We start from the raw sequence: 25891 nt of genomic DNA, 5'->3' as shown, positions 1-25891 counted from the left end.
CTGTACTAAGAAGCCACAGTTCTACGTGCTGCAGTACAGCAACACACAGCCCTACAGTATACGTGCTCAATGTCTGACATGCCAGCCTACTTGACCTTAACCCATTTTGGACTGAGGTCGATTAAGAAAAAGGCTTCTAAATCCTAACATTTTTCTGAAAAACCCATGTTTCTATGTCAGTGGTGCTCAGTGGTGCTCAGTGGACCCCCAGAATTATCTCTATTGGACCCCCATCTCAAAATATGTAGTTCCAGGGACCCCCCAGAAGCCAATATTTTAGTTAAAAATGTTCGCTCGGAAAATATATATTCAAAGATTTGCACCACCTTTTAACGATTTTTCAAAAATAGCAGACCTACAAGCTCGTATAGCGCACCACTCGGTGGCGCGCTATACGAGCTTGTAGAGTAAGAGTTAAGTTAAATAACAGATCTGCAAGCTCACGAGCACAGCACGTGAGTACATGTATAGTTGCTTTACACCACTGTGAGTAAAGTATAGGCGGATTGAACCAGATCTGGGGTGGGGGTGGGTGTGGGGGTGGGGAGGTGATCCAGCAAACTTGAGCAACGACATAAGAGAGTGAAAGAGGGAAGTGTAGCGGGACAAAGAGAAGTTTAACAACACCACGCAAGATCTGCTGGAAGGAGTCAGCTTCCATCTCCGAGGTACGTACGGACATTTACTTATATATAGCCTTCCTTCTGTATATACAGTACTGGAAAAGAAAGAAAAGCAGGTCCGGAAACTGATTTGAACTGACTTGATTGAGGCAGTGGCTGCTTAGTTTACAGAATAACTTAACTCAAAGTGGAAAAAGCGGCACTCCAAAATGTTCGACTTTGTTGGTTTATGAGATACTGTACATGCAATACTGTTGAATAGCCTAGTGTAATACAGCTTGTAAATCAGTGGTTTTCAATTATGTATTTGAGCATTTGAGCCACCATTGGACCACCATTTGGTGAGCTTTATTTGTTGTCTGTTCCCTATAATGGAAACGGATATTCTCTCAGGTTTTTGTCTTGATATACTGATGAGGAATACATTTTTGCATATTTAAGTACCATTATGATATAAGCTTCTGCAGTTGGTAGATAAAAACAATATATAAATCAGTATAGCCTATGATGACAGCAGGGCATAAATAGGAATATGATTATGAACGAATAAGGAATATAAATATGAAAGAGCATAAATGATGATTAGCTATTACACGGCTGTTTAAAGAAAAATCATGTACAGTTTTTGGTGGTCCAGAGATGTTTTGGCCTGGTTTAAAGGACCACTTCACCACTTTTCAACCTATCTTCATATAATAGGTCCTCACTAACAATCATGAAAAAATGGAGCAATTTTTTTCTACTCGGTCTGTGTCTCATAGGAGGGCTGTGGGCAGTTCAGAGACCGTCTTCCAGTGACATCATCGATGGGGAATACAAGCTAATAAAAACTGCAGGCTTTCTAGTCCTGCAAAGATTTTTTTTTTCTCATGAGTATTAGTGAGGACCTATTATATGAAGATAGGTTGAAAAGTGTTGAAGTGGTCCTTTAACCAATGCACTCCCTTTTGAAATCGGTGGTTAAACCAGGCTAGTCCAGACTTAGACTGCGTGGAACAGTCCCTCATTTCCAAGACTTTTCCCTCTCCCAAATTGTGACTGGCAGGCATCAGTGTTCAAATGCCTAATGCTATAATGGTAATAGCAGTGTTGGGCAGTAGCTAGCTACAAGTAGTGAAGCTACATAGCTTAACTACATTTATCAGTAGCTTGATGGTAGCTTCACTCCTTTTGAACCAAGTAGCGTTTTTTGTAGTGTAGCTATTTTTAGACCCAAGTAGTGACGTAGCTTTCAACAAAAGCTACACGTTACAAATTGACTATTAAATAAAGTTTTGTGGGGGAAAAAATCCATGATTGGTTGGTTTAGATAAGAGTCTGACAGTTATGTTGTTAAGCAGCAAGAGGATCCCACGCAGCAGCTGTCCTTTGGCTTTTATCTCTAGCACAACACAGTGAATTACTCACCTAATGCTGCCTGCAGGTTCCATGTTTAATTCCAGTGTGTGTAACCTACATTATTGTCTAAGTGAAAGTTTTCATATTGTAAATTTGATCGCTAACGTGGTTTAGCGACTATAGTACTTTGACAGCTCATTCATCGTAGCTTGTTTACAAGTCAAACAGACTTCTTGTGCAGAAACTGCCCCATCAAAATAAGAGCCACTTGTATTGATTAGTCAACACTAGTTTTATTTCTAAGTCTACCTACAGGACATTAACATCTCATTTAAGTGCCTGTCAGCATTCTCTCAATCTGAGTATCCCATCCTCAAATATTCGGTAAAACAGTGCCTCCCCGAGGCACTGTTTTACCTAGTGACCTGGGTCAGCTAGTCTCAGCTGGTGCGCAAATGGCTAGGCTGTGGCAATAATAATAATTTAAAAAAAAGAACAAAAAATAACTAAAATTGTTCATTTTTTGGAACCATGAACTTTAGTTCAAAATGTTGAATTATGAACTGAATTAGTTCCTTTTAAAAAAATTAACTGTGAACTGAACTATAGTTAATAAAAAAAAGAACTTTCCCAACACTGAACACATGAATCAGCTGGCTCCTGACACCGCAAGGTACATTAATACAAGTAAATGTGAAAAAGTTGACACCAAAAGCCAGACAGAGGGCTTGTTTCCAGTTTGTTTTTTAATAAACAATCAAACTCAGCATTTTTGCCTGCCTATTAGGCTATTTGTTCGGTGGAAACTTGATCATGAAGTTGATAAAAAATATTTAAAAAAAAGTAGTGTCCATGTAGCTAGCTACTTTTGCCATGTAGCTTATAGTGTAGCTTGCTACAATTATCTGGGGATAGCTTCGTTGTAGTTGAGCTATATTTAATAGAGAGTAACTGGTAGTGTAGCTTACTACATTTTCCAAGTAGCTTGCCCATCACTGGGTAATAGTTAGTCCGCTAATAGTTGGCTTTCTGTTGTAAAGCTCTCTCATTGTCATGTTTCCTGTGTTTTTAAGCGTTTTTAAGCGTGTTAAAATGACATGAGCACTAGGCTATACTCTATTGGCTACAGTGCCAAGTCGGCCATACCACCCATGACAAAAATAGCAGATCTACAAACTCACACATGGTGCTGTGCAACACGTTGTGAGCTTGTAGATTGGCTATTTTCACTTCTTAATGGTTAAACTTGTGGAATTCATGGAATGTCTTTACATTTATTTATATGTTATTATTAAAAAATATATATGTTATTATTATTATTATTATTTTTTTTAAACAAATTATTATTATTATTTCAAAATATTAATAAAAATACGACCCACAAAAATGGCTCTGCGCCCCACAGATGGTGTGCCGTGGAACCCTAGGGTGCTGTGACGCCAGTCCAGGGGTGTCTCACGTTACAATACCTTTGCAGATAATATTTTGAATACCACTTCAGTTTAACCACTTAGACCCTTTAGACTTATAGTAAAACACACCTGAGTTGCACTGACAAGTTATTTTACCATCACTGACTCTCTTCACCAACAATAGCAGATCTACAAGCTCACAACGTGCCACAAGCTCACCAGAAGTTGGTTAAATGTCAAGTATAAAGTTATTTTCAGTCTGTCCCTATAATGGAAACAGATATTCTCTCAGGTTTTTGTCTTGATATACTGTATGTATAGGAGGAATGATTTGCATATTTAAGTACCATAAAATATACGGTAAGCTTCTATAAAAAATGAAATCCAGCGCAGTGATATTCATTACGTCATGGAAGGCAGGAAGCTATACTTCTTATTATCTCTCCCCGGAACCCCCCCATTCATTCATATAGCTGACACACACATTCATATAGCTGACACACAGATCTACAAGCTCGTAGCGCGCCACCGAGTGGCGCGCTACGAGCTTGTAGGTCTGCTATATATTTTTTAAATCGAAGAGCGACTGACATAGAAACATAGCTTTTTCGGAAAGCTGTCAGGATGTAGAAGACATTTTTTAGAATCTGATCTCAGGTCAAAATGGGTTAATGTTCCTTTCTCTCCTTCTCCTCAGCCACAGCGTATTGGATCGGTCCCCGTCCTGCCATCAGTGTCGGTGTCATGGGGGACTGGTCGTTAATGTCCTTTCTCTCCTTCTCTTCAGCCACAGCGTATTGGATCGGTCCCGTCCTGCCATCAGCGTCATGGGGGACTGGTCGTTCATGTCCTTTCTCTCCTTCTCCTCAGCCACAGCGTATTGGATCGGTCCCGTCCTGCCATCAGCGTCATGGGGGACTGGTCGTTAATGTCCTTTCTCTCCTTCTCCTCAGCCACAGCGTATTGGATCGGTCCCGTCCTGCCATCAGCGTCATGGGGGACTGGTCGTTAATGTCCTTTCTCTCCTTCTCCTCAGCCACAGCGTATTGGATCGGTCCCGTCCTGCCATCAGTGTCGGCGTCATGGGGGACTGGTCGTTAATGTCCTTCCTCTCCTTCTCCTCAGCCACAGCGTATTGGATCGGTCCCGTCCTGCCATCAGCGTCATGGGGGACTGGTCGTTAATGTCCTTTCTCTCCTTCTCTTCAGCCACAGCGTATTGGATCGGTCCCGTCCTGCCATCAGCGTCATGGGGGACTGGTCGTTAATGTCCTTTCTCTCCTTCTCCTCAGCCACTTCGTATTGGATCGGTCCCGTCCTGCCATCAGCGTCATGGGGGACTGGTCGTTAATGTCCTTTCTCTCCTTCTCCTCAGCCACTTCGTATTGGATCGGTCCCGTCCTGCCATCAGCGTCATGGGGGACTGGTCGTTAATGTCCTTTCTCTCCTTCTCCTCAGCCACTTCGTATTGGATCGGTCCCGTCCTGCCATCAGCGTCATGGGGGACTGGTCGTTCCTGGCGTCCCTGCTGGACAAGGTCCAGTCTCACTCCACGGTGGTGGGCAAGGTGTGGATGAGCGTCCTGTTCCTCTTCCGCCTCTTCGCCCTGGCCGCGGGCCTCGACAAGATCTGGGGCGACGAGCAGGGCAACATGGACTGCAACACCCGCTCGCTGGGCTGCCGGCACGCCGTCTACGACCGCTCCTTCCCCATGTCACACCCCAGGTAACAGTTCAGACCTCTCCCCATGTCACACCCCAGGTAACAGTTCAGACCTCTCCCCATGTCACACCCCAGGTAACAGTTCAGACCTCTCCCCATGTCACACCCCAGGTAACAGTTCAGACCTCTCCCCATGTCACACCCCAGGTAACAGTTCTTTCCTGACCTCTCCCCATGTCACACCCCAGGTAACAGTTCTTTCCTGACCTCTCCCCATGTCACACCCCAGGTAACAGTTCTTTCCTGACCTCTCCCCATGTCGCACACCCCAGGTAACAGTTCTGACCTCTCCCCAGGTTCTGACCTCTCCTCTTTCCCCCATGGCTCACCCTTAGAGTATATATATGAATAGAGATGGCACCCCAGTTCTCCTCCCATCCACTTGCATTAAGTTGCTCTAAAGCGCATGAGGTCGATTTCACTACCCTCTTTCCGGGTAGGAACAGAGTGCATTCTGGGATTGGCCAACGCGTTCATGTGTTTGGGCCCCACGCTGCAATACCAAATTCGGCCACTATGTACCATTTCGCCTCAGGGTTTCCTCTGGGTGCCGTCTCTCTATTCATATATACTCTAAGGTCTCACCCCCCAGGTGATAGTTCTGACCTCTCCTGACCTCTGACTTCTGACCCCATAGTTCTGACCTCTCCCCTGTAGGTTCTGGGTGCTCCAGATCCTCTTCGTCTCGCTGCCCACCCTCGTCTACCTCGGCCACGTGCTGCTGGTCATCCGCCGGGAGAACAAGCTGCGACGCAAGCTGGAGCAAAAGGTTGTTGTTATCCCATTCTGACCTGAGATCAGATTCATACGAGGTTTCCACTGGACACACACTGGGTCTGATTAACCCATTCTGACCTGAGATCAGATTCTAAAAATGTCAGTCGTTCTTCGATTTTTCAAAAATAGCAGACCTACAAGCTCGTAGGAGCTTGTAGATCTGCTATTTTTCAATAGCTAAAGCATAACATGATGCTAACACCAAAATGGGTTCCCGTTCAGAATGGGTTAATGGTACGCCTGTGTTGCTGCAGGAACGAGCCGACAGGCGAGTTCTGTAGCCAGCACAGGAGTCAGTTTTTAATTCATGATTTATTTTTATATAATTTATGTTAATTGTAAAGAAAATGTAGGAAACAAAAAAAAAAGAGCATTTGTGCCTGTCGTAGACATGCATAGAGCAAGTTCAGCCAGGGAACCTCAGTACAGGTGCTGCCGGCCGTTAATTATTGGGCCGCCTCAGCATCACGCTCTCATTCACATGGTTCACTCAGCCAATCACACACTCACTCCATCTTCATACCGGCTACTTTAACCCATTCTCAACGGGAACCCATTTTGGTCTTAGCATCATGTAATTCTTTAGATATTGAAAAATAGCAGATCTACAAGCTCATAGCGCGCCACCGAGTGGGCGCGCTACGAGCTTGTAGGTCTGCTATTTTTGAAAAATCGAAGAACTACTGACATTTTTATAATCTGATCTCAGGTCAGAATGGGTTCATCAGACCAGTGTGTGTGTCCAGTGGAAACCTCGTATGAATCTGATCTCAGGTCAGAATGGGTTTTAACCGGAGGTTTGCGTTCCCCCTCCTGCTTCCTTCCTTTGCTTGCTGCTGCTGTATCAGCGCGCTGCCGTATACAAACCTGCTGCTCACCCTCCTCCACCCAAGCTATACCACCGGTCGTTTTACGATATACTGTTTAGGTACGGGGGGGATTGGGAGTCCCTATGGTCGGGGACTGATGTGCTTGATCTGAGTACCTATAAAAAGCAGATCCAACACATCGCCAAACCATAATAAATATATCGCTCATCTTATATTCAATAACTATATCCATTCTTGTCCTGACTGAAATATGTACTAAAATGTGTCCACGTCCAAAAAACAAAAAAAAGTTCGAAAAATGTTGTATAATATTTTCATGTGTGAAAATTAATAAAAAAAACTTTGATCAAAAAAAAAAAAAAAAAGTGTCCACGTCCGCGACCCAAGACGAATAGGCCGATAATAGACGATAAAGAGCGTCTTGATAAAAAGAAATAGCCCTATAAGTGTATTACATTTGCATATATGGTTTTCAGGTCCGGAGGGACGGAGTGGCCCAAAAGGCGCCCAGGTCGGTGATGGACGAGCGCGGTCGCGTGGAGATCCGCGGAGCGCTGCTGGTCAGCTACACGCTGCAGCTGCTCTTCAAGATCCTGCTGGAGGTGTTTTAGAATGACAAACTCATGTCTCTGTGTCACTGCTTCCACTGTCGTTTTTGGCAGCAAATTTTGATTTTAGTTTTAGTCATAGTCTTTTGAATAGTTTTCATTTCGTTTTAGTCACATTTTAGTCACCTGGAATGTATTAGTGTTAGTCTAGTTTTAGTCGACTAAATGTCATAAGATTTTAGTCGACTAAATCTACAGGTGATTTAGTCGACTAAAATGTATTTTTGCGGGCCTTGTTGCCGTCATAATGACTTATTTTACACTTATTTTACACTTGCTGAAAATAGCCGATCTACAAGCTAACAACGCGTCGCAGCGCGACGCGTTGTGAGCTTTTCTTCAGTGGAAAAGGTAGTCGACGAACATTTTTCGTCTTAGTTTTAGTCGACGAAAACAACACTGACTGGTTCCCAAACCTTCTCATGTCAAAGACCCCCAAATTGACACTAATAATCAGCCTGCGGACCCCCCATTTGAAAAGATATGCCAACGAGAATATTATTTTACGGCCTCTATAGCAGTGATTCTCAACCCGTTTAATTTCAAGGACCCCCAGTTTGACATGCATATTAGTCCACATTTAATGGCATTTCTATCTCTGAGACCCCGATTTAATTTGTAAAACTGCACTGTTCATTTAACTCTCTGAGTTATGCATTTTGGTTCCTAACTATCTCTGGAACTCCCTCAAGTCATTCCAACAACTGTTCCAAAGTCTACTTCTACTATACACTGTTCTCTGTTGGGCTGATCCAGCAATGCCATTGATGTCCATGAGTGTAACAAGCCTGCATGTCTTATAGTACGGACACTCAGAAATACTGTACTGTCACTTAGTGTATAGCATGCTGTTCTATAGAAGAGCATCTTGGGGTATAAAGGGGTGTTAAAGATGAGGTCAAAACTTCATCTTTGGAAGATATATATATTTTTTCCATTACAGGTGGCGTTCATCGTGGGCCAGTACTACCTCTACGGGTTCATCCTCATGCCCGCCAGGATCAACTACGAGGGCTACCCGTGCCGCGCGCCGGTCAACTGCTTCATCCCGCGGCCCACGGAGAAGAGCGTGTTCATCGTGTTCATGCTGGCCGTGTCGGCCTTCTCGGCGCTCCTCAACGTGGCCGAGCTGTTGTACCTGACGGCGTCCAAGATCCGCCAGGCGGAGAAGAAGAGGAGGAGGAGGAGGAGCTACGGTGGCGCATTGCCGCCGCCACTGTCCGCCACGGAGATGCAGTCGTTGAGTAAAGCCACGTTCTGTTGAGGGACTTGAAAACCTGACCTGAGATCAGATTCACACGAGGTTTCCACTGGACACACACTGGTCTGATTAACCCGTTCTGACCTGAGATCAGATTCTAAAAATGTCCGTCGTTCTTCGATTTTTCAAAAATAGCAGACCTACAAGCTCGTAGCGCAGTGGCGCGCTATGAGCTTGTAGATCTGCTATTTTTCAATAGCTAAAGCACGACATGATGCTAACACCAAAATGGGTTCCCGTTCAGAATGGGTTATAGCAGATTGACTATTTTGTCTCTGTCTCAGGTCATAGTTGACAATTTGGCCAATGTTTGACAATTTGTATACAGTTTGTTGATTATTTTGACGTAGTAATGTCCTTCTTTTATATTCTAGAGGTATTAAAAAGGTCTTAAAGTCATTACATTGTGAAAAATACTATGCGGTTATACTGTAGTGTATGTTGTTTGTTTACTGTTGAGTGAGGAAAACAATTTTGCACATTAAGCTATAATCATCTGGGGACCACCCTGACGGTCCTGAGCCACAGTTTGGGAACCACTGCTGTATTAGTCTTGTAATTTTGGTTTGTTGACCCCCCCCCCCCCCCGGTCGGCCTCTTATTTTCTAGTATTGATCCCGTGCTTCCTGCTTGTTCTCGTTGCTATAACCAGTGATTTGTCTTGTTTTCCACCTGCTATACTCTCCTAGCCAATCGCCTGTCCTGTCAGTCCCCTCAGCCAATCACCTGTCTCCTGTTAATCCTCCAGCATATCCATGTGTTGATTGTCTCGTTGAGTTCATCTGTGAATAGTTTGTCCATGTCTATTTGTACTCCCCTGTATGTTCAGTTCGTTGTTTCCTAGTTAGTTGTTTGGTCAGAAGGCTTCCTGCGTTCCCTCAGACTATTGCCTAAGTCTTGTTACCCACTCTCTTTATACCCAGGGGTGGAAAAGTACTCACGGTAAAAGTATCAATACGGCAATGTAGAAATATTATGTTACAAGTAAAAGTCCGGAATAAAAAAAATGACTTGGGTAAAAGTACAATAGTATTGGTATGGAAAATGTACTTAAATTACCAAAAGTAAAACTAAGTAGGCCAACTCCTTATATGCACAATGTCATAACTAACTAAGAAATCGGACTACTTTACCATTTCATCATACAAAATGAATACAAAAATAAAATGATCACCTCCGTCTGAAGAGCTCTGGGTTTCTTTCACCCGTGGCTCCCGCCATGCATGGTGGGACGGGTTACAACAAGTAATCCGTGCTGCGGGTTAAAAATAATCACATGGCTTCCTGTGAGGTTATAGGGTTAAGTTATAGGGTTTGGGGGTATAGTGTAGTAATCGTCTGACTAACGGGAGGTCGGACAAATTAGACCACGGGTGAGTTTTAACCAGCAGCACAGGGTCCAGACTTTATAGTTTCGACATACTATTGGTCGGATGACGACAACCTACCTCAAACCCTAACCTAACCCATAACCGCAAGCACTGAGCAGCGCATGTTCGCCAACCTTAACACATGTTCGCCAACCTTAACGCATGTTCGCCCAAACCTTAATCCGATGGTTTTTTCCGCATGTCAGGCCTGTGGTATGTCGGATAAGCGTGTCGGTCCTGTGGTATGTCGGATAAGCGTGTCGGTCCTGTGGTATGTCGGATAAGCGTGTCGGTCCTGTGGTATGTCGGATAAGCGTGTCGGTCCTGTGGTATGTCGGATAAGCGTGTCGGTCCTGTGGTATGTCGGATAAGCGTGTCGGTCCTGTGGTATGTCGGATAAGCGTGCGGATCCGTCTCGCTGTGTCCTTTTAGTCCTATATATGGAGTTCTGTGTCAGGCATGCCCAAATATGGAGTGTTGTGATCATGTGATGTCAGAACAGGCCGGCTCCATATATGGACCCTTGTTGGGCAGGGAGGCTGTCCAGAGCCTGGGCAGAGGCGCTTCTGGACAACCGTGGGTCCGACCGACTCGATACCGGGCACTGCACTTTTCACGTGTGGCGCACCCCGGGAAAAATGCATTGGGATTAATTTCCTGGGCCACTCGTTGTTCTGAAAGGGGGAGGGACTGCGACGCTCTATACACTTCTCCCCTGCAGGCACAACATATTTTCAGATGGGGGGTTCCGCAGCCAAATGAATTCCTATCATATCACATATCGAATTCACATCGTATCACATAATATCATCCTTGGGCAGGCACACAAAGGTTCAAGAAGCACCGATTTAGAAGGCATCCGTATAGCACGGGGCCTCGGTCGGGTCTTATTGGGTTAACAGACTAGAATGCTGCCATGCTCAGTATACTTGGCTCGGAGCCGTGTTGGTTCTGCGTTGGGCGGGTTTGATGAAACGATTCACGCCGTCTCGCCAATAAAGCACTAAACCAAAGGCGTGAAGTGTAGAGTGTAAAGCACGGGGCTGGCTGTCTGACTCAATGTGATTATCACACAGTGACTCATGCTGTTGAAATGTCAAGGGACCAAGTCAGTCTGATTTCCACTCAACCACCTCATTAGGCTACAGTGCAGTGCAGTAGCCTAGACAGTACAGGCAGTAGAGTACAGTACAGTACAGTACAGTACAGTGCAGTGCAGTAGCCTAGACAGTACAGGCAGTAGAGTACAGTACAGTACAGTACAGTGCAGTGCAGTAGCCTAGACAATACAGGCAGTAGAGTGCAGTACAGTACAGTACAGTGCAGTGCAGTAGCCTAGACAGTACAGGCAGTAGAGTGCAGTACAGTACAGTACAGTGCAGTGCAGTAGCCTAGACAGTACAGGTAGTAGAGTGCAGTACAGTACAGTACAGTACAGTGCCGTGCAGTAGCCTAGACAGTACAGGCAGTAGAGTGCAGTACAGTACAGTACAGTGCAGTGCAGTAGCCTAGACAGTACAGGCAGTAGAGTGCAGTACAGTACAGTACAGTGCAGTGCAGTAGCCTAGACAGTACAGGCAGTAGAGTACAGTACAGTACAGTGCCGTGCAGTAGCCTAGACAGTACAGGCAGTAGAGTGCAGTACAGTACAGTACAGTGCAGTGCAGTAGCCTAGACAGTACAGGCAGTAGAGTGCAGTACAGTACAGTACAGTGCAGTGCAGTAGCCTAGACAGTACAGGCAGTAGAGTGCAGTACAGTACAGTACAGTGCCGTGCAGTAGCCTAGACAGTACAGGCAGTAGAGTGCAGTACAGTACAGTACAGTGCAGTGCAGTAGCCTAGACAGTACAGGCAGTAGAGTGCAGTACAGTACAGTACAGTGAAGTGCAGTAGCCTAGACAGTACAGGCAGTAGAGTACAGTACAGTACAGTACAGTGCAGTAGCCTAGACAGTACAGTACAGTACAGTACAGTACAGTACAGTACAGTACAGTACAGTACAGTACAGTACAGTACAGTACAGTACAGTACAGTGCAGTAGCCTACAGTACAGTACAGGCAGTAGAGTGCAGTACAGTACAGTACAGTACAGTGCAGTACAGGCAGTACAGTACAATACAGTGCAGTACAGGCAGTAGAGTACAGTACAGTACAGTGCAGTAGCCTACAGTACAGTACAGGCAGTAGAGTACAGTACAGTACAGTACAGTACAGTGCAGTAGCCTACAGTACAGTACAGTACAGTGCAGTAGCCTACAGTACAGTACAGTACAGTACAGTACAGTACAGTACAGTACAGTACAGTACAGTACAGTACAGTACAGTACAGTACAGTACAGTACAGTACAGTACAGTACAGTACAGTACAGTACAGTGCAGTAGCCTACAGTACAGTACAGGCAGTAGAGTGCAGTACAGTGCAGTGCAGTAGCCTACAGTACAGTACAGTACAGTAACCTACAGTGCAGTACAGTACAGTACAGTACAGTAGCCTACTGCACCGAGTCGGTAACGATGGAAGTTGGAGTGCCATGCCCCACCCGGCTATGCGATACCCCTTGTACCCGTGTCAGAGTAGCCGTTCCACCCATCTGACTGTGTCCCTTTTATGTCCATATATGGTGAATTCTGGATCCGTCTCGCTGTGTCCTTTTAGACCTATATATGGAGTTCTGTGTCAGGCATGCCCAAATATGGAGTGTTGTGATCATGTGATGTCAGAACAGGCCGGCGCCTTATATGGACCCTTGTTGGGCAGGGAGGCTGTCCAGAGCCCGGGCAGAGGCGGTTCTGGACAACCGTGGGTCCGACCGACTCGATACCGGGCACTGCACTCCCTGTGGGGGTGTGTGGAATTATCTCCCCACAAATACCACCTATATATAGGCAGACATTATCCCTTACTGTGTATATATATATATATATATATATATATATATATGTCATTTTTTGGATGAACTACTCCTTTAACCCATTCTGACCTGAGATCAGATTCTAGAAATGTCTTCTATGTCAGTCGCTCTTCGACTTTTCAAAAATAGCAGATCTACAAGCTCGTAGCGCGCCACTCGGTGGCGCGCTACGAGCTTGTAGATCAAAAAAACTTTTTTTAACATTCGTCGCAGCTGTTTCTGATGTGTCCCGTTGCACAGCGGCGCATGTACAGTAGCTAGCTGCATTGCGTCGCAACAGTTTCAATTCAAAGGAGCTGATGAAACATGATGAAACGCGATAGTTTCCAAGTAGTCCGCCTGTGTGTGTGTGTGTGTGTGTGTGTGTGTGTGTGTGTGTGTGTGTCCTCCATCCTCAGGGGCACTGGGATATCACAGCTCAGTAACTCCTCTCCACTCAAAGACACACCGGGAAGGCGGGAAGAAGACAGGGTGATGGAGAGAGTGTGTGTGTGTGTGTGTACGAGAGTAGGGAAGAGAGAAGGGGACAGATGTGCACACACCTATAGCCTGACGCACGCACGCACGCACGCACGCACGCACGCACGCACGCATGCACGCACGCACGCAGACGCGCACACACACACACACATACACACACACACACACACACACACACACACACACACACACACACACACACACACCTAGCCTGACGTACACACACCTAGCCTGACGTGCACACACCTAGCCTGACGTGCACACACACACCTATAGCCTGACGTGCACACACCTATAGCCTGACGTGCACACACCTATAGCCTGACGTGCACACACCTAGCCTGACGTGCACACACCTATAGCCTGACGTGCACACACCTATAGCCTGACGTGCACACACCTAGCCTGACGTGCACACACCTAGCCTGACGTGCACACACCTATAGCCTGACGTGCACACACCTATAGCCTGACGTGCACACACCTAGCCTGACGTGCACACACCTATAGCCTGACGTGCACACACCTATAGCCTGACGTGCACACACCTATAGCCTGACGTGCACACACCTAGCCTGACGTGCACACACCTATAGCCTGACGTGCACACACCTATAGCCTGACGTGCACACACCTATAGCCTGACGTGCACACACCTATAGCCTGACGTGCACACACCTATAGCCTGACGTGCACACACCTATAGCCTGACGTGCACACACCTAGCCTGACGTGCACACACCTAGCCTGACGTGCACACACACACCTATAGCCTGACGTGCACACACCTAGCCTGACGCGCACACACACACCTAGCCTGACGTGAACACACACACCTAGCCTGACGTACACACACACACCTAGCCTGACGTACACACACACACCTAGCCTGACGTACACACACACACCTAGCCTGACGTAGACACACCTAGCCTGACGTGCACACACACACCTAGCCTGACGTACACACACACACCTAGCCTGACGTGCACACGCCTAGCCTGACGTAGACACGCCTAGCCTGACGTACACACACACACCTAGCCTGACGTACACACACACACACACACACACACACACACACACACACACACACACACACCTAGCCTGACGTACACACACACACACACACACACCTTGCCTGATGTGCACAGTGTACACACACACACACCTAGCCTGACGTACACACACACACCTAGCCTGACGTACACACACACACACACACACACACACACACACACACACACACACACACACACACACACACACACACACACACACACACACCTAGCCTGACGTGCACACACCTACGTATAGCCTGACGTGCACGAATGGTATTGTGAGGGCAGTGCCATTAATGCACACCGATACTGTACTGTCAGTTTGTTTGCTGTTGGAGTTGGAGACATAATTTGGGGAGCTCCCTGGGGATCCCGTTTGGGAACCACTGCTTTAGAGCTGAGGTGGTTTTAGACGTCAAGACACACACGGAGCGTATAACATTTTCAGGTCAGAAAGTGATACATTATTTAGTCTGTGTCCGTTGCAGCTGCGGCCCTGGAGATCCCTGCTCCGTCTTTCTGGAGGAATGCTCTCAGGCACTTTACGTCTCAAAACGCACGCACGCACACACACACACACACACACACACACACACACACACACACACACACACACACACACACACACACACACACACACACACACACACACACACACACACACACACACACACACACATACACACACTAAACCGGTTCACATGGGGCCATGCAGTTTGGAACGAATAGCCTACCAGACTTTCGTCCGTGCTGTAAAGTCTGGTGACGCCATGCAGGTTTACAGGACATTATTTAGAATCCTGTCGTTTGTTCTAGACGTTGTTAGTCGTTGGTCTGTTTTCTAATACCGTAATCATCTGCGAAGTGGGAACCCTATAAGCCTAAATAATTTGTTTCAAGCACAGCGACTCTCAAATATGACTATACGCATTATAGAACATTTATACAGTTCTGTAACTCTGACAGTGGTACAAATGAAATGCAAATGGTCCCGGGGGGTGCCGTCGCCCCCCAGTTATATGCATGCCAAAGTGTGGGGAGGTCCTTGAAATAAAAACGTTTTTTGAGAACCAAATTACACCAGCATTTTGTGCCCTTTAAGTTTCAATTAATTTGTGTTTGTTTGTTGTGATTCATCCGTTCTGTAGTGATGTCAACTTTAGAGGGAGAGAAAAGTAATCCATTCATAGTCGTAGAACGGTCGTTCTCAAACCTTTTCATGTCAAGGACTCCCAAATGGATGTATTATTTCTGACCTCAGGTCAGGTGTTTTGGTTGTATGGTGTAATTTTTTTAATATCATGGTATCCATAACAATATGTGTCATCGGTTCATCAAGTAAACATTATATCTATACTGTATACTTCCCAATTTGTTTTATTTTACTGTTATATACTGTTATATATATATTGTTATAATTCACCATGGAAATGAGTTGGGTGCAGGATTTGTGAGTCGTGAGTAGAGGAATGGTTTATTTTAGTATAACGTACAGTCACAGTATAGTGCGAGGTCCACAATCCCCCCACTTTCTGTTCCTCAATTTGAGTGGATTGTCGTTAGAGATTTTGTGCTGATCGACACAAATATCAGCCTGTCCCTGCTATATACTGACAAGAAGAGTGGCCATGGTCGTATTTGAACTTTGGCTGATGTTGCATATATCGTTGCAGTGAACTGCGGGTTCACTGTAACGATATATAATGCAACCTCAGCCAAACGGAATCGCTTGAGTTTTAGAGTTCCCCCAATCATCAAAATACATTGTTAGTTGTTTGTCCTTTTCTTTTCTTTTGCACTCTTTTGAAGGGGTGGGGTGGGGTGGGGTGGGGGGGGGGGGGATTAAACACTATGAAAATGTGATATCTCTTTTTTCAGTTAAGCTGCTCGAAATAAACCCTCTGAGGTTGATAGAATCGTATAAAATGTAGAGTAGCTGCACCGCATCGAGTTAGAGGAAGTTGAACCTGAAACTGGAAACTGTGACTGTCTCTCTCTAGAGAGTCTAGAGAGTGAGAGTGTGTGCAGACAAACAGTATTGTGTGTGTGTGCGTGTGTGCGTGTGTGTGTGTGTGTGTGTGTGTGTGTGTGTGTGTGTGTGTGTGTGTGTGTGCGTGCATGAGACATTAGACAATAAACAAATTGAACTTGCATAATTACCAATTACTTTGTGGTTTTTCATGACAAAAAACGCCCTATATACTCGACCGTAACGTAGCAGATCTATAAGCTGGCAAACGTGGTTTCAAAAATGTTTACTTTTAAGGATAAAAATAAATAAAAAACAGGCTCTAGTTTTTGCTACGTTTGTGTGACACCGTAGTAGCATTGTGGACAACATCTTATTCAACGACAACAACATATTCTTAGTTTTTAGAGAGAGAGAGAGAGAGAGAGAGAGAGAGAATACAACCACCGTAAGGAATACAAATCATTGTGTGTACGCGTGCCCCCTGTGTGACGGACCCATGAGGGATGTTTCCATGGTCAATATGTGTTTTCTCTGAGGCTTTTACTTTGAAGGGGTTTCCTGCCCAAAAGTCATGCAGTTCTCCAGTGCTTTTATTTGTAAGTATTTCCTGCCCGCAAAGGGACAAATCAGTTGCAATTAAATGATGCTGGTATAGCAGCATTAGATCATCAAACTGCCACCCTTAGTGGATTGAGGAACAGATACTGCCACTGTGCCACGAGAGGAATGGCAATACATGGAGACGTTTGTTTGTTATGGAAGGGTCAAAACCGCAAAGGAAGGAACGGACGGCCAAACGAGCCCCAAACGTCTATGTATACAACATGCCACTTTATTAGCGCCTGGCTGGAAAAGGGGAACAAGGTTCATCTTTTTTATTGTTTTTCATCTTGTATTTTCACTGCTTATGGTTATACTGGAGGTTGATGATGGTCTTATTGTTGTGTGTGATGGGTTTTATTTGTAGCTATGCTATGCTTAATGAGTAAACAATATAGCTACTTTGATTAAGGGTTCATGTGAACATTTATGCTGTTTATTTATGCTGTTTAGGCCTATATATGCAGGGTCCCCTACATAAACCCTGCACTGTTTACACCAAATGACCTCGGTACATCCTGAAATACATGTATTAACTTAATACAGGATACAACATTTTTCGTCAATGAAATTAACCATGCTCAGCGTGTCCCCAGACCCCCTCTTTGAGAGCCACTATATAGCCATAAACCGCGGCTATAATACCGGCTATTGTATACGAAGATACAAATGAAATACATTTAAAAGTCTGATCACTGGCTATAAAGTTGACGGAGGCAGCAAAAAGCCTTCTGACACCAAGGCTGACGCAACGCGACAGAACACAGTACAGTAGTCTGCTCTGCACAGCGGGGCGTGTTTCTTTCCGTATCCCTTTCTCCTACTTCAGCATCGTGCAAAGAATTGAGGTGTCAAATGAATCGTCCCAAAGTTTGGGCCAACTTTCCATTTCATCCTATCCTCTTCCTCCTCCTCCTCCTCGTCCTCCTCGGCTGTCCCGTTGAAAGGCTTCCGAGGACAGAATATAGCACCCCTTCACGTCTCTATAGCGCTTTTCATCTTTAAAGGGATAGTTCAGATTTTTTGAACTTAAGTTGTATGAAATACTTGCCATTAATATAGTGGTTGCAACTGTATTAATTGATTGCCCGAGTCCCGTGGTGGGAGTTCTGCTCTGGTTTTAGTGAATATTAAGTAGCTAGTTCCGGTCATTTCGTGGGGGGCACTGGGGCCACGCAGTAAAAGTAAATTAATCCACAAAACGAACATAATTTGTATTGTTGACCTATTTCTAAAATATCAGCGTGACTTTCGTTCAACTTTGACCCCTCCATAACGGAACTATTTTTTGGGCGTAGCTGTGATATGGAATATTTTTGAAATAGGTCAACAATACAAATGACGTTAGTTTTGTGGATTAATTTACTTTTACTGTGTGGCCCCCAGGACCCCCCAGAAATGACCGGAACTACTTGATATTTCACCAAAAAACCAGAGCAGAACTCTGGCAATCAATGAATACAGTTGCAACCACTATATTAATGGCAAGTATTTCATACAACTTAAGTAAAAAAATAAAACTGAACTATCCCTTTAAGACCAGACAAAACCCCCTGTCCCCTGTTTGCACTAGAGTATAGAGCGGAGAAGGAGGAGGTGGGGTGGTACTATACTGCCCCCTCTGGGGAAGGTTGGATCACATGTCTGCGTCTCACATGCGTCGCAGGTATAAAAACACACAGCGGCGAAAGACTCGCCGCACGCGACTATCATAACGCTCTGACTCTGCAGACTTATAGTCTGCAGAGTCACGGCACGAGAGAATATAGCACAGATCTTCGCCGCGTGACACACGTTTACGACAAAGTCACGAGACTTACGTGCACAGGAAATGTAGATCCTAGAGAGATAGTCGCCAGGCCACTGTTCCAGTGTTGTTTTTGGCAGCAAATTTCTATTTTAGTTTAGTCATAGTCTTTGGACTGAAACTTAATTTAGGTTTTAGTCACATTTTAGTCACCTGGAATGTCTTAGTTACACACTAAATCTACAGTTGATTTAGTCGACTAAAATGTATTTTGGCGGGTCTTGATGCCGTCGTAATGAGTTTTTTTACACTTGCTGAAAATAGCCGATCTACAAGCTCACAATGCGTCGCAACGCGACGCGTTGTGAGCTTGTAGATCAGCTATTTTCAGCATGCAACCAAGTGTAAAATGACTTATACTGGATCTCTTCTCCACTAGTCCCTTCCTAACATTTTAGTCTAGTTTTTATTTGTCGACGAAATTGTCAGTATATTTAGTCTTAGTTTTAGTCATCGTAGCTTAGTTTTTATTTAATTTCCATTTGTTTTTGTCAGTGAAAATAGGTAGTCGACGAACATTTTTCGTCTTAGTTTTAGTCGACGAAAACAACACTGCACTGTTCCACAATCTCCGAATGCTATAGAGTCTGGAACTACATTTGAGCAAGGAAGCGGGCATTTCTGTTCATGGAAATATATTTTAAAATTAACTTTATACATTTACAATTTTAACATCCATTTCTGCTAAGCAGCGAGCTATATATATGCTGATCTGTATTTATACCAGTAAGATGCCTGAGAGCGACATCGTCCCCTAAAGGGGCGAGGTCGCGTGCACTGGCCATATATGGAGCGTGTCTTGAGTGTACAGGGTTTGATGAGGGCCCAGGTATAGGGCCATGCCTTCATTTCCGGGGCCTGTTGAGAACTCTAGTTTTCGCCGTCAAAAGGGAGACATCGAACAGGAAGGATGGATGGGGGAAGGATAAACATATGGAATGTCAGCACAGGTTCTGACATTTATCCATATACGAATATTGATGACATCAGCGATCTCCATATATGGGCTTAATTAGCGACAGCAGGTCACATTTACTATGATCCCTGTTTTACTATCATCCCTGGTGATGTCACGTGATGTCACGAGACCTGGGCACCATGGATTTCCCCATGCATGGGGATTCTGAGTTCTGACTGACTGACTGACTGACTGACTGACTGACTGACTGACTAATGCTCGCAATTAGGATAAATTTGGGGAGGAGGCTTCACTTCTGCTTTATCACTCCAGATGATGACCCAAAACACACTGCATTTCGTCGCCGTCGTGGACGGAAACCTCTTATCTCCACGTTCTGTTTGTTTTCTCACTGTAAATCAACGTCCTATAACTTGATCACACTATGGCTTCACACAGAAGCATCAACAGTATAGCAGATCTACCTTGTAGATCTTTGAATGCTTTTGAATTTAAATAGTGAGAATTAACAGTTTTTTATATTTTGGACATAATGAGGTTTCCACCCGACAGAGACGATATTATGTACAATAATGAAACTAGAGCAGACTCTCTAGCTAGGACCCCGCACTGGGCAACCAAATCCCTGCGGGGAGACACACACACACACACACACACACACACACACACACACACACGCACACACACACACACACACACACACACACACACACACACACACACACACACACACACACACACACACACACACACACACACACACACACACGCACAAGTGGTGGTGGTGGTGGTGGCACTGATGCAGCGTAACACATCCCTAAAAAAAACCAACAACCCATAATGCAAGTTTCATCACTGCAACATTGCGAGGCTTACATCATCGATGGAGCATAGCCTGCCTCAGCCATAGCGTGCTTTCTGGTCCAGAGGGGGCGGGTGCCGTCGAAAACAGCTGATGGTTCCTATATATCCCATTCTGACCTGAGATCAGATTCATACGAGGTTTCCACTGGACACACACTGGTCTGATTATAACCCATTCTGACCTGAGATCAGATTCTAAGAAATGTCAGTCGCTCTTCGATTTTTCAGATCTACAAGCTCGTAGCGCGCCACCAAGTGGCGCGCTACGAGCGGTTCCCGTTCAGAATGGGATATAGAGGGTATGCGCGTGACATCATCATCAAACCAGGAAGTGACGCGGGAACGCCTATAACTGACTACTGAGTGCCGACAAAATGACTTTCTGGCCTTGACAGCTGCATATACATCCAAACAGAAAAGTCCAACATGATTGCATTAAACGACGTTAAACTCACTTAATTGGCACTCACTTTGTCACTCGATTTGCCATTCACTTCATGCATGCACATATATACCCTCTATTGTTTTATACCGATACAGAGGCGGTCTGGTCTCCCTACCTGGTACATGGAGGGTGTTAGAGTGGGTTCCATTCTTCACAGTCGGGTTCATGATGGTGGCGATGAAGACCGACCATGATAATAACAATATCTGATCTCACTGACGGCACAGATACTAGTATCCCCATAGAGAGAGAGAGAGAGAGAGAGACAGACGGGGAGAGAGAGAGAGAGAGAGAGAGAGAGAGAGAGAGAGAGAGAGAGAGAGAGAGAGAGAGAGAGAGAGAGAGAGAGAGATAGGGAGCGAGAAATATGCAGAGAGAGAGAGAGAGAGAGAGAGAGAGAGAGGTATAGGGAGAGAGTAATATGCAGATCCCGGGCGTTAGTGTTTAGAGTTAGTGTTTGCACATAGAGCAATTTTTTTCGTGTGCTCAACGCAAAAAAAAACATTCTGTGCTCCGACATTCGCTCCGATATTCGCCCTGAAAAACACACACTGCTTGCAAACACTTTTTTTAGTGTCGAAGTGTCCTTGAGCAAGACTATCTGAACCCCTAATTTCTCCCGATGAGCAGGTTGGTGGTGCCTTGCATGGTTTCCTCCATCATCGGTGTGTGAATGTGTGAATGCAATGCACACGACCTAAAGCGCCTTGGATAAAAGCACTATATAAATGCACCGTTTAACATTTAAACGTTTGATCCTGAGCTGAAGTGTCTAACTGAAATAAATCGACATCGGAGAGGCTCTGGCCACTGATCTCTCTCTAACTCTCTCTCGCTCTCACACACACACACACACACACACGCACGCACGGGGCCGCACGCACGCGCGCGCACGCACACAAGAGTTTTAGATGCAGATCGTGGTCGAGGCCACCGAACTAATTCTAATTAGCATGAAATTATAAAAGCTCCATTTCGCCCCAACATAAAACCTCCATCACTGCTTATACTTGACACAAATTCAAGGGACACAAATTGTCTGCCCAAAGCATAGCTGTATAGGAACACTAATTCCTCCTATTTATAAACCACCAGCCAGCCAGACCGATTCCGCCTTTCAGAACTTATATTTCAAAGGGGGACCGACCGCGGCGGTATTATATGGGATTTGGGGAAAGTTCTACAGAACTTGTCAACGGTTATTCGGCATTCGAGCCACGTATACTGTACGTACGTGTCCAAGAAAACTGTCGGAGCTCAACCTGACATGTCAGTGTCTTCTTCATCCTCTGCCTCTGGCTCACCGGCTCCGCTGAGACTACTGCTAGCTGTAGCGGTGTGTGTGTGTGTGTGTGTGTGTGTGTGTGTGTGTGTGTGTGTGTGTGTGTGTGTGCGCGTGCGTGCGTGCGTGCACGTGTGCATGTGTGTAATGGGGGTATATACTTCCAGCAGCTCCAAGCCTGGGCACTAGCATTCCTTTTCTGGGATGATATCGTTATGTCATGTTGTAGTCATTGTTTTGTATAGTCATCAGGCCGGAACCCTCTAAACCAGAACATCCTTTTTCCCTCAAAACGGAAGAATGATACATTCTCAATAAAAAGCGTGACTCGCACTATACATCAAGGCTTTTATTGGCTTTATTGGCTTTTGTTTTTATTTATTCCAACGTGACGTAACGATATCATCCTCTCCCGACCTGGATCACACGGCAAAAATATAGACGCGAGGTTATAGGCAGCTATAACTTCTTCTGATTATTCTTCTGATTCTGACATGTACAGGTACTGTATAGCCGCTCTCTAGTTTATATAATAACTCTATGGTACTGCTTCAAGACACCATTAACCCGCCATGCTATTTTACAAGCTCACGTATGAGAGAATACAGTATACATCTGCTATTCTTTAATATTTTCAAGGGGAAAAAAAGTTTCTTCTGGGGTTCCCCTGGCTGGCTGGCACAAAACATTTTCAGATGTCGGGGTGGTCCACGGCCAAATGCATATCAACTTGGGGGTTCTTGACATAAAAAAGACGTTTGGGAACCACTGCTCTTGATTCTATTGATTGTTGATTCTATCATAATATGCATATCTCTCCCCACCACCCTCCACTGACTGCCTGCCTCAGTGGAGAGACAGTGGCCTCTAGTGGTCACACAGGGTGCTGCTCGCACCACCACCACTCAAACCCAAATCACGTGAAGTGAGAGAGCATTTTATTTCCCCCACAGATAAAACTGATTAAAAAAAAAGAAGAAACACCTGCGCCCCCGGGACGGGTGTGGCCTTGCACTGTGCACGTGCATGTCCAGTTGGATGTATAGATGAAACACACACGCACACGTATACACGCACGTACACGCACACACATGTGCATGCGCACGTCCAAATTATAGGACACACATGGGAGTTTTTTTTGGCAGATCTGGGGCTTGACAGACAGACAGACACGCGCGCACGCAGGGTCATCGATACAGGGGGAGATACAGGGGAGACACTTGATATGTTTATGAGGATTCACATGAAGTGGAAGAACTTGATCTCTCCCCAACTTAACCAAATGGACCCTTATACGTATAGATCTTTTAACTCTTGAGTGCGCTCCCGAGAGTTAAATTATTGTTAAACACGTGTAGTGAAATGAAAAATACGTTTTTCCACACTTTTAGACCATATCCGGAGTCATCATATGGCATATTTTTGTTGTGTATTTGTATATCAACAGTCCATAAAAATCACATTTTAATTACTTCCTTACTAAAACGTAATGCGTGATGACATGTGTAGAGGTACACATGGAGCTTCATTCAATTCACCTGTTTGATTTCCATATCTGCACATCCATCCAGCTGCTACTGAAATGAAAATCCTATACGTTTTTAATCCCATTCAACACATGACATCCAGACAGTTTATTACTTGGTTTAAACGTATTATAGCACGCTAAAATATGTATGTAATGAAAACATTATAGGGTAGAATTAATCCATGAGTTTTGCTCCTCTGTGACTTTGTCTACAAACAGATCTGCATGTGTGTGTATGCGTAGCAGAACTACGTCCCATAGCCTGGAGGGATGTGACGTTCTGATTGGTTCAAAATTATTTGAACTTGCTGTTTCAGGGTGAAACATCAAAATAAAATGCCCGTATAGTTTCAGCCTCATAGCCTTATAGTTTCTGAACCAATCAGAGCGTTGCGTCCATCCAGGCTATGGGACGTCATTCTACGCACATGCAGTGTCGTTTGGACACAAAGTGACAGAGAGACGGCAGCAAAGCCAGGGGATTATTTCTAACCTATACACAACCTATGAACCTATATACCTATGGTTATTATATAACCCTAACCCTAACCCTGAAAACGAGTAATACACTGTCTGGAAGTTTAGTTTAGTTTAGTTTATTAGTTTGTTTTTTCTTTCCATACAAAACATTCTTAGTTCATCATTTTTTTTTTTCTTTTTCTTATTCTGGAAAGAAAAAAAGGGTATAGACTGAAGCCTAGGCTTATTACGTCTACCCTTTTGTCCAATAAATAAAAATAATAAAAATGAAAATATATATGTACATCCCTTTTACAGGTCCTCAAACAACATTTCTACTGAACAGTGCAACATTCAAGTTTCTTCCTTTTTTTTTTTTTCATTATACTTTGAGAGCAGCCATTTTACAACATAACATGGTGCAGATGGCACGCACGCACGCACACACACACACACACACACACACACTCACTCTCTCTCTCACACACACACACACACACACACACACACACACACACACACACACACACACACACACACACACACACACACACACACACACACACACACACACACACACACACACATACACACATACAAACATCACACCAGTACACACCTGCATTCTGATCCCAGGTGTCAGACGCAAATTAATTATCACTTTAAAATAAAAATAAAAGCTATTCATCTCCCCTCTGGATCATCATCACCTCTCTCTGTTCATCTGACACTTCCTCTTCTCCATTATTCCACCTCTCTCTCTCTCTCTCTCTCTCTCTCTCTCTCTCTCTCTCTCTGCCTGTCTGTGTATTCCTCCATCCGCAACATGCAAGTTAGTTATGCTGCGTTCACACAAAATGTACAAAGATGCAAAGAGACACAGTGTATTTGTAGCTCTGTATCGTTGTAGCTGAGGTTGAAACCAGGGGCCCGTTCCACAAAACTTGGTTTAGAGATTAAGCCGGGATTTAACAGATATCCTGGTTTATATCCTGGATCAGCGATTAACCGGTTTCATGAAAGCTGGTTAATCTTGCCAGATTAATTTAACCAGTTAACCTGAATATGTTGAGGCTTGATTCGGTTTCATGAAAGTGATGCTACATTAGTTACCATGGAAACTAATGCTTTGGACCAGGCTAACAGCCAGGTTTAACCTGATCCTGATGTCTTTACTGTTTATTAAGCAGTCAAACTGATCACAAACCAATGATGTTTTCCACACTTATTCAATTATTATGGGTTTATGTTGCCTTATTTTCATCAGTCTGCAATAAAGGACTAATTTAAGCACTATATAAAATCAAATAACCAAAATATATAGGCTGCACAACATCATGACAGCTTGTAGATCAGCTGCTTTTGGTGAATGTTCCCCAGAATAGGTTTGTTGTTGTGCAAGTGCACGGTTAAGAATAATTATTATATTATATTATATTATATTATATTATATTATATTATATTATATTATATTATATTATATTATATTATATTATATTATATTATATTATATTATATTATATTATATTATATTATTTATATTATAATTTTTTTGTAAAAGTGAAAACCATTCAATATTACCATTACTAATTATTTTACAACATATTACCATTGTAACGTT

General features: G+C 44.4%; 2 protein-coding genes across 2 annotated transcripts in view; one reads left to right on the top strand and one right to left on the bottom strand.

The window, feature by feature from the left end:
• Positions 1-25891, bottom strand: part of ppfia4 (PTPRF interacting protein alpha 4) — a gene marked incomplete at both ends in the record, with an annotated part of 396281 nt that overhangs the window by 54605 nt on the left and 315785 nt on the right. The gene's annotated exons all lie outside the window — the stretch shown is intronic.
• LOC310863438 (gap junction Cx32.2 protein-like) lies at positions 638-8678 on the top strand. The gene is made up of 5 exons (XM_083771764.1): positions 638-668; positions 4831-5097; positions 5752-5863; positions 7178-7303; positions 8253-8678. The coding sequence occupies exons 2-5, from the start codon at positions 4871-4873 to the stop codon at positions 8571-8573; spliced, it is 786 nt and encodes a 261-aa protein (XP_083627890.1). The 5' UTR covers positions 638-668; positions 4831-4870; the 3' UTR covers positions 8574-8678.

Source organism: Protomyctophum parallelum (assembly GCF_964188405.1).
Source record: "Protomyctophum parallelum genome assembly, chromosome: 8".
NCBI lineage: Eukaryota > Metazoa > Chordata > Actinopteri > Myctophiformes > Myctophidae > Protomyctophum > Protomyctophum parallelum.
This window is presented reverse-complemented; position numbering and strand designations above follow the sequence as displayed.